The sequence below is a fragment of the Balaenoptera musculus genome, chromosome 16 (genome assembly GCF_009873245.2).
Source record: "Balaenoptera musculus isolate JJ_BM4_2016_0621 chromosome 16, mBalMus1.pri.v3, whole genome shotgun sequence".
NCBI classification, from domain to species: Eukaryota; Metazoa; Chordata; class Mammalia; order Artiodactyla; family Balaenopteridae; genus Balaenoptera; species Balaenoptera musculus.
The window spans coordinates 24,938,938-24,948,843 of NC_045800.1; the positions used below are offsets into that span (position 1 = coordinate 24,938,938).

Here is a 9,906-nt window from a genome sequence, read left to right on the forward strand (position 1 = left end):
AGAAAGATGTTAGACACAGAAGAGTACATCCTGTATAATTTAATTTCTGTAAAGTACAAAAGCAGGCAAAACTAACCTCTGCTTAGAATTCAGAAGAGCGCTGACCTTTGGGGGAGAGAGTGACTGGGAAGGAGCACGAGGAGGCTCCCGGGGTGCTATTTCTCAGGCTGGGTGCGGGTAACCAAGACGTGTTCAAGGGGAGAAAATTCATCAAGCTGTATACTTGTGACTTACACACTTTTCTATGTGTAGGTTACACATCAATAAAAGGATAAAAAGAGATTAACCTGTTGGAGCACGGCAGGAGGGGGATGGGGGGGGATAGAGCATATCTACCCGTAAGAGCCATTCAAAGACCAGACGCAGTATAGTGCTACGCGCTGTGTTACCAACATCCACCAACATCTGCAGTGAAGGGAGTTTGCTGCTTTCCAGAGAACACTCTAAACTCCCCGCTCCTGTTCGGCCAGGCCCCGTGGCGCAGCCCTGCCCAGCCCACCTTCTGCTCCTTCAGCTGCTGCGCCAGCTTCTGAAGCTCCTCCTTGCTCTTCTGCACGTACTGCTGCAGGGCCTTGGTTTCCGTCTGCCTGGTGTCCATGTCCGTCTGCATCTGCTTGAGCTCTTTCTCTAGTTTTTCTTTCTTCCGAGTCTCCCGCAAAGCTTCGTTCTGATGTTGCTGGATTTCTTGTTGGAACTACAGGCACAGAAAGGACGATGGGGGATGGGGTGCGGGACATGAGCCCCTCAGGACAGGTCTCGACCAGCCGAGCTGCTCCCTCTCTCAGATATTTTCAGGGCAATGACTCTGGAGTAGTATTTCTCCTGTAGGAGAGTCATCTTTGAACTGCAATGTTCAAACTTTTCAAGAATATTCTGTATTGTTTTTCAGAGCCTTGGCACCAAACAGCCACCTTGATGGTGGGAACAAATCCACAGAGAAAGGTATTAAATCCAGTTAAATACAGAAGCCCAGAATTCTAGGGAAGTCAAACATGGAAAGAATTCCTCTAACTCTCCATCAACAGAAACTAAATAAAATGTAGCCAGCTACCCTAAATATGAAAGTGTATTTTCCATGAGTCCTGGATATTGCTAAACAAATTACTACAGTTTTATCATGATAGCCAAATTCTATGAAAAGTCCTCCTCCTGTCTCATGATCAAAGGAGTCTCCTGTTTTTCTCTTCAAGCCTGAGCTTGTGTACCATCTATTCGACTTCTGGTTTTATAGAAAAGAATTCAGAACGATTCAGCTAGGTGGCTTCCTTACACAGGAGAAAGGCCAGGGGAAGTGCTTTCACCACCCCCAGGTGCAGGGCGCCCTGGCTGTCACAGGGGACAACTTCTTGGGCCAGAAATGTAAGCAGTGCCCTATCTTCGTAACATCTCAGACAGAGAATGACTCAAGTAAAACTGCTCTTCCAAAAACAAACCAGAGAAACAAGCAAAACAATGGATGCTTCATTTGGTGACGGGGCCCGGGGGCAGGGGGGCCGGGGGGAAGGGGGAGGGAGGGTCGTAAATCTAAGAAAGGAACAAGACCCGAAGGGAGCCTGGAGAAGGACAAAACCTCCTTCTGGAAGGTAATGGTCCTTTGTCTTGCTCTCCGTGTCACAGCAGACCTGACTGATGGCCAGCTCTGCCTCTTCCCTGGACCGCTCCATTTCTTGTTGTTGTTCAGTGGTCTGAGCTAAGGCCTCTCGTAATTTCACCACTTCTGACAAGAGTTGGTCTCGCTCCTTTGTCACTTCTTCTTTGAACTTCAGCAAATCTCGGATACTAAAAAGGAAGAACACAGGAGTCAGACTAAATGGCCATCTGCTCGGGGAGCCTTCTTACCATCCTCTGAACTCGTTTTCATGGGAAAGACTTATGGTCAAGGATCAACACTATTCAGGTGTGAAACAGAAAGATCTTTATGCCCTGACGTGGGAGCTGTTTCTGAGTTTTTAACTGAAAAAGAGGATGTTCCAATAATAATATGCATAATATGACCCCTTTTCTTATTTTTAAGCAATTACAGTCTGTGTGTGTGTGTGTGTGTGTGTGTGTGTGTGTGTGTGTGTGTGTACTATAGGCATTTTTATAGAAGTCCAGAAAAATAGGCATCAAATTGATAACTGGTTATCTCTGAGGAGTGACATTTAGGGTGGAAGAGTTGGGGGGGCTGATTTCTACTCCTTGCTTTCCACATCCCTGTAGTATTCATTTTGAAAGTAGAAAAACTATGTCTGATAGGACCTGTGCAGCAGAAATCATCTAGAACAAGGCAGCTACTTTAGAGCTGAGAAAGCAGAAAACTTGCATTTGAGACACTTGCAGCTGACAGACATCAAACGACTGTTGGAAACACAGTAATTCGATAATATGTATTGACCAACAACTTTGATATAATTGTTTAATTAAGAACCTTCAAAACCGCAAACTCTTCTCCATAAACAAGACCTTAAATTCTAAGGTTACTGTAAAGACAGACAGCTACACCTAAGCGCACTGCTGAAGACAAAATTCTGAGTTGGATTGTTTCATCAGTTCTCCTCCTCATCATGTTCTGATTTTCATTAAAACTCCTCCTAACCAAATCAGTTCCCTCATGTTGCTCTTCAATAGTTGCTCTCATCGTGCATGACTTCTTTAATAAGAAAAGAGTCCATTATTATGAACACCACATCTTCTGTTTATTTTACCTATTCAACATTCGATAAACGTATCTAGAAAGTATAAGAAACCTAGACAGCAGGTAGATTTAGTTAAGGATGCCTAAGGAAGTGTATGCTCATTCCTGGTTCATTAATTAATGCAAGGTTTTGCATGCCCTACAGAGTGCTAGATTCCTAGAGGGAAGGTAAAGATAGATGTCTTCCCTCAAGGAGTTTACAGCTTAATGGGCAGAGAAGCGCAAATAATTTCAGTACCATGTGATCAGTGCCATACTTGAGGGAGATGTTGGGTCCTAGGGAAACAGGGAACACAAAGACTCTTCTGCCTGGTCACTGGGTCTGAGGCTTGGGAGGAGGTTGGAACAGAGATGCTGATGGTGATAAAGTTAAGATGGTGTTTAAGATAGGTCTTGAAGAATGAATAGTTGTTTACTAAGTGGAGAAGGGAAGAAAAAGGATCCCTGGCATAGAAAACAGTATGTCCAAAGGCATGGAGGCATGAGCAAGCATGGTGCTGCTGGACGTGAGTCTAGCAAGGCTAACTGGGGCAGATCTACGAAGGGCTCTGCAAGACATGTTCAAGACTTTGGGCTTTATCCTTAGGAAATGGGTAGCTGTCGAAGGTGCATATGCTGGAGATGGAAGCATGTAGTTACATGTTTTTGAAGACTAAGTCTGGTATGGAAGATGGTAAAGAGGGGAGATGTCTCCTCAAAGGCAGGGAGAACAGTTAGGAGTCTACTGCCAAATCCAGCAGAGAACAGGGGACCCGCTGCTGATAGTGGGGAGGGGAAGAATGAAGTGATGTTTAGAAGACTGAGTCAACAAGACGAGGCTTTAAGGGATGAAGGAGTAACAAGTGTGAAGAGCAACTGTTTTCTGGCCTAGAATCTGAGGTGGTAGGAAGGATAGTGATATGGCTAATCATGGGGCAGGGGGTGTATGGGAGGGGCTGGGAATCTGGGTAGAAAGTCAGCCATTCCACACAAGTTTGAGAGAAATAAACTTAAAATCTTTACTCATTTTAAAACTGTAGCACTGATTTTATAGAGCCAGAAGTTTGGAATTAGAAGTTATGAATTAGAAGTTCTTGGGTGTGGAGAAAGGGAGTATTAAAAAGAAAGAAACGGCAATAGACAGAAAACTATCTCTGGGAACCCAACAAAGTGGAGTCTTGCATTCACAAAGAACATTCAAGACGGTACCGGTAAGCCCCAGGCTGTCTGTTGAAGAAGGTGGCCTCTGCAAAAGCAAGTTCAACATGAATCGAGACGGCTATGACCTACTTGCTATCCTGGTCCATGGAGAGTCCAGACCCTTGCTCGACTAGTTTGGTTAGGTTCACTATTTCCTCTTTCAGGGCAAGAATCGTCTCCTTTGCCTTCTGCTCTTTGTCATAGGCTGAGTCCACCATCTTCCAAGCCTTTTCAATTTCCTAGGTGGGTCATGGGATATCAGTGAGAAAAACCAAACTAGGTCCCAGATGCAAGCTAAATTGAATAAATAGAATAATAAAACAACTACGTTATAGAAGCTATTTATGGGGAAAGAAGATTACACATTATACACTATGTATTAAATGTATATTGACTTACTGCATTGTTCAACATGAGTTAGTCAATACTAAAAGCAGTTTTAAAGAGGGATACTGGCAAAGGATATTTTCTCTTGTGTAGGTAAATGTGGCCACAGGGCTCACATACTGCAGGGGCTGCTATAACTAATGGTATTATCTCTAGTAAAGATGTTAGGATAGGTTTACAAAATCGAAAATGAAAGCTTATGTGCTGTGCAAGTCCAGATATTTTATAGGAAAAAAAAAAAAAAAAAGCTTTTTCACATAAGGAATGGTCTTGGATCCAAGTCCTAAATTTGAAGCTCTTGATACATTCCATATTAAAAATATATTTTGCCCTCAGGCCCCAAGTGAGCTCCTGGATGGCAAGGTGAACTTTAGAGCCATCCATAGATATGAGGTCTTGGCTGTCCTAATTGTACACAACAGCCTTGATAATTCCCATTTCCAGAAACCCAAGCCCAGGCTTTCTCATCAAATGCTGGGGATAAACAAAACTATAGGGGAAAAACAAAACTATTCTGAATACAAAGTGGAATATTAACAGAAATACTTAAAAGTGAATTACAGCCATTCGAGTACATGGACAAAGGACAGTAAATGTTGCAACAGCCTTGAGTTTTGCCCTGCCACTTAATTTTCTTGCAAAATTTCATCAAGTGCAATGTGAGTCCTTTTATACAGGTAAGACTCTATATGCTTAAGGTGAAAATATTCTTTTATGTTGGCAAGGAATAAAATGAGTGGAAGAAATTATTTAATTAAATAAATTCATGCTATTACATTAGAGAGAGAGAGAGATGATTCTTGGGTAACTGCAGCACATAATTTAGTGATTCAAAACAAAATGTCAGTTTAAGGGGTATGTTTTTCTGTAGCAACCATATATACTATTTTTGGCAAAACAAATGAAGGATATTTAAATGAAATATGATTATATGGAGTCTTGTCCAAAGCAAATTCACCAATTATATTTTAATCAATTCATGACTTCCATTTCCAGCTTTTTAATTTACAATAAAAAGTGGGGTCTTTTCTCATCATAACATGATTTAAAGCCTTCTTATATTGGTATTTTGCAAGGAGAAGAAGAAAATAACAATGGAGAGAAAAAGACACTAAAAATAGTGGTTCCTAAGAAAACAGGTAAGTTACATTTTGCACTAGTCTTGGAACTTCATTAGAATTGGGTTATGTTTAATTGCATGATATCAAGGGAATTATCTAAAAAATTGCAAATTATTTCTCAGCACTAGGGTTTCAATTATAAATTAAAATATCTTAACCTCTTATCACCCTGCAATCTACAAGGAACATTTGTGTTTCACCTTCAAAATAATGCAACACACTTGAGGATGAAAAAATAAAGTGTAAAAAAAAGCCATACTTCCTCAATATCCCTCCCAGACTGAATCCCTGTTCTCGCATTATGAGGAACTGGGACGATCAAGGGAGAAGCAAAGGGGCGATAAGAGGAAAGATCATGAAAACTACCATCTGGAAATTCTCAAGGTAACCTCTCCTAAAACATTGGAAAACGTAGAAATATGAAAAGATCTTTTACAAGCTATCATCATAAGATATTTAATTACTTATCTTGAGTCAAACAAGACATACTGATATTCTTAATACTATACTTACTTATGGCCAATTGTTTTTGTGAACACAGTATTTCTTAGAAACCAAGCCAGTAAGGTTCTACCTTATTTTCTGCATTGTGAAATTCACTCAAGCTAATTAAGTTCTTTGAAAATTAACATTATTCCCTAGGCTTAATGAATATATAAATCATGTAAATTTTGACTTAATAACTCTTTTACTACCAGCCTAGAGCTGCCAATATAATGAAAGGATGATGTTTTAAGTACAGGATGCATTTATGAAAGCTCGCCATTGGCTCCATTTCTAGAAGATCACTGACCTTCTTCAGGGATGTGATGGTGGTCTGATCATCCTGAGAGAGCTTCAGGGCAGTGGCGACCTTCGCGGAATTAACCACGATCTCCGCATTCAGCTCTCTGCACTTGGCCATCAGACGCTTTTCATTGTCATAAGACTTTTTCATGACAGCATGAAGCTTCTCATACTCAACCCTAAATCTCTCCAAACTTTTGTCTCCTGAAAGTTCACTGAGAACTTCCTGAAAATCCCTTTCTATTTCTTCATACGCAGTTTCCTCCAGCACTAGTTTTTCACTCTTTTCCTGTTCAAAAGGGCAAAGATGGGAATGAAGATTGAAATATTTACCCCATCACTATTCAGGAATGACTGTTATTATTCGTGAATAAAAGACCTTCGTACGAGCAAAATAAAAGCCACTGACAAGCAGACAATTTAAGGCTATATGATGGGAAGGCTCCTTGTTCATCCCCTGATACCTGTGTATATGTATACATAGCACTGGGATAGTAATATTTCCTACCACATAGTGTTAAGGATTAGATTAAATGGGATAATTCATGTTAAACACTTAGCCAAGTGCCCGCAAACAGAAGGTACTCAATAAATTTCGAGACCTATTATGATTATTCCAAGCCTGCTTCTTACTGCCCCCAGGACTGCAGAGGGAAGCCACAGTATGTTGAGGTCAGACATAATATAGATACCATAAAACTACACTTATGGTGGAACCCATCCAGAATATGGAATATTCTCTTTAAAAATATTCCATCATTTTTACCCCTTAAAAAATTAGCCTAGTTCATCTCCACAGGAATTTTGAAATGTCCCCTGGGCAATGGTCATGGGCCTTCTCCACATTTGCTTTCCTTGATTAGCTGGGCAGCAAATTATTTAAAATGTAAGCCCAGACATACAGATGTAATTCAAGCAAGTCTGACTACGACTTAGATGATAACCCAGGACTATATGGTTATATATGAATTCTTATTTCCCTAGTGTTATGGGTTGAATTGTGTCACCTAGAAAGATATGTTGAAGTCCTAACCCCCAGTAACTGTGAATGTGACCTTATTTGGAAATAGAGTCATTACATATACAATTAGTTAAGGTCTGGAGTACGGTGGGTCCTAATACCATATGACTGGTGTCTTTATAATAAGAGGGAAAATTTGTAACTATGTGGTGTGATGGATGTTAACTAAACTTATTGTGGTAATCGCTTCGAAATGTATACATATATGGAACTCCCCTGGCGGTCCAGTGGTTAAGACTCCGAGCTCCCAATGCAGGGGGCACAGGTTCGATCCTTGGTCGGGGAATTAAGATCCCACATGCCACGCAGCCAAAAAAAAAAAGGAAAAAGAAAAAAGAAATGTATACATATATCAAATCATTACGTTGTACATCTAAAACTAATACAATGTTACATGTCAATTATAACTCAATTAAGAAAGGAAAGGGCATGGCATTTGGATACAGACACACCCTACCCCCCACACGAGAACTCCATGTGACCAGTGAAGGCAGAGATTAGGCTGGTACAGCCGCAAGCCAAGGAAAGCTAAGGGTTGCTGGCTACCATCAAAAGCTAGGAAGAAGCGAGGAAAGATTTTACTCAGTCTCAGAGCATGGCTCTGCGGACACCTTGATTTCAGACTTCGAGGCCTCCAGAACTGTGAAATAATAAATTTCTGCTGTTAAGCCATCCAGTTTGTGGCACTATGTTACAGATGCCCTACTTCTTACTACATACAGCACGATAATAATAAAAAAAAGAATGACTATGGTTAATATATTTACTCAGAAAATATTGATTGAACATCTGCTGTATGTAAGTTGGAATGATGGAGGCTGGAGGAGATATCAAAGTAAGAACTACACAGCCTTCCCATAGGAAATATATACATGAAGAGCTGATGCGGTGTGTGGGCAGAAAATGGAAGTATAGAATTTGATACCTGCCATAAAATGGATTCAGAGTTCTACAAGAACCTATAGGAAGACGGAATTACTCCCATCAGCAAGAATTAAAGCAAATTTCATAAAGGAAGTGGCATTTGAGCAGGCACAAAAGGGAGACTGGAGTTTTCACAGGTAGATGTGAAGAGAAAGGGCATTCCTGGCCCATGGCAAAGCTTGATCAAAGGCTCAGGGACAAGCAGGTATCTAGGATTTGAGATTGGTTAAGGAGCTCAAGTTAGCTTAAAGTACAACAAATACGACAGGGAGAAGGAAGGAGACTAGACAGGGAGTTAGGGACAGACTGGAGGCCTCGAATGGCATTCTAGGGAATACAAAGTGAATTATTCTGGAAGCCACAGGTAATCACTTAGCCTTTTGAGCAAAGAACTGATAAGGTTTGAAAGGTCTTATTTATGTTTGTGACATTATGCTTTGATATTCTACACTAAAAAGGACTTTAACGTCAAAACTCTATTGCTAACACTGTTGGTGGGAATGTAAATTGATACAGCCACTATAGAGAACAGTATGGAGGTTCCTTAAAAAAACTAAAAATAGAGCTACCATATGATCCAGCAATTCCACTCCTGGGCATATATCCGAAGAAAACCAGAATTTGAAAAGATACATGCACCCCAGTGTTCACTGCAGCACTAATTACAACAGCCAGGACAAGCTTCTGCAACCTAAATGTCCATCAACAGAGGAATGGATAAACAAGATGTGGTACATATATACAATGGAATACTACTCAGCCATAAAAAAGAATGAAATAATGCCATTTGCAACAACATGGAGGTACCTGGAGATTATCATACTGAGTTAAGTCAGACAGAGAAAAACAAATATCATATGGAACTTACACTTACATGTGGAATCTAAAAAATGGTACAAATAAACCTATTTACAAAACAGAAATAGAGTCACAGATGTAGAAAACAAACTTATGGCTACCAGGGGGGGAAAGAGGGTGGGGAGGTATAAATTGGGAGATTGGGATTGACATATACACACTACTATATATAAAATAGATAACTAATAAGGACCTACTGTATAGCACAGGGAACTCTACTCAATACTCTGTAATGACCTATATGGGAAAAGAATCTAAAAAGAGTGGATATATGTATATGTATAACTGACTCACTTTGCTGTACACCCAAAACTAACAACATTGTAAATCAACTATACTCCAATAAAAATTAATTAAAACAAACAAAAACAAAAAGCAAAAAAAAACTCTACTGCTAATCAAAGAAATTAACTGAGACAATCTCTAATCCCAATAATAAAGTAAAATTCAAACTCACCCTGAAGATTTTGGGTAAGTAGTCTAGTTTACCTTCTGCTTTGACAAATCTGCCTTGGCCAACATGGAGAAAGTCTACATATTCTTGCTTTTCAAAAACACTTGTACTGGGGCTTCCCTGGTGGCACAGTGGTTAAGAATCCGCCTGCCAATGCAGGGGACACAGGTTCAATCCCTGGTCCGGGAAGATTCCACATGCCGCGGAGCAACTAAGCCCGTGCACCACAACTACTGAGCCTGCGCTCTAGAGCCCACGAGCCACAACTACTGAGCCTGTGTGTCACACCTACTGAAGCCCTCGTGCCTACAGCTCGTGCTCCGCAACAAGAGAAGCGACCGCAGTGAGAAGCCCGCATACCACAACGAAGAGTAGCCCCCGCTCGCCACAACTAGAGAAAGCCCGCGTGCAGCAACAAAGACCCAATGCAGCCAAAATAAATAAATACAATAAATTTATTTTAAAAAAACACTTGTACTCTTGATTACACTTCTAAATA

The 9,906-nt window shown here is 40.6% G+C and overlaps 1 protein-coding gene across 1 annotated transcript in view; it reads right to left on the minus strand.

Moving 5' to 3' along the window:
- The window catches only part of CFAP58 (cilia and flagella associated protein 58), a 106,172-nt gene extending 96,697 nt beyond the window's left edge, over positions 1-9,475 (minus strand). Inside the window, exons 1-5 of the mRNA XM_036829293.1 lie at positions 9,443-9,475; positions 6,158-6,439; positions 3,947-4,095; positions 1,623-1,779; positions 500-694 (exon numbers count right to left, since the gene is read on the minus strand). Of these exons, the coding sequence (XP_036685188.1) occupies positions 500-694; positions 1,623-1,779; positions 3,947-4,095; positions 6,158-6,439; positions 9,443-9,475 (816 nt within the window). The remainder of the gene's footprint in view (positions 1-499; positions 695-1,622; positions 1,780-3,946; positions 4,096-6,157; positions 6,440-9,442) is intronic.
- Positions 9,476-9,906: the final 431 nt, after the last annotated feature.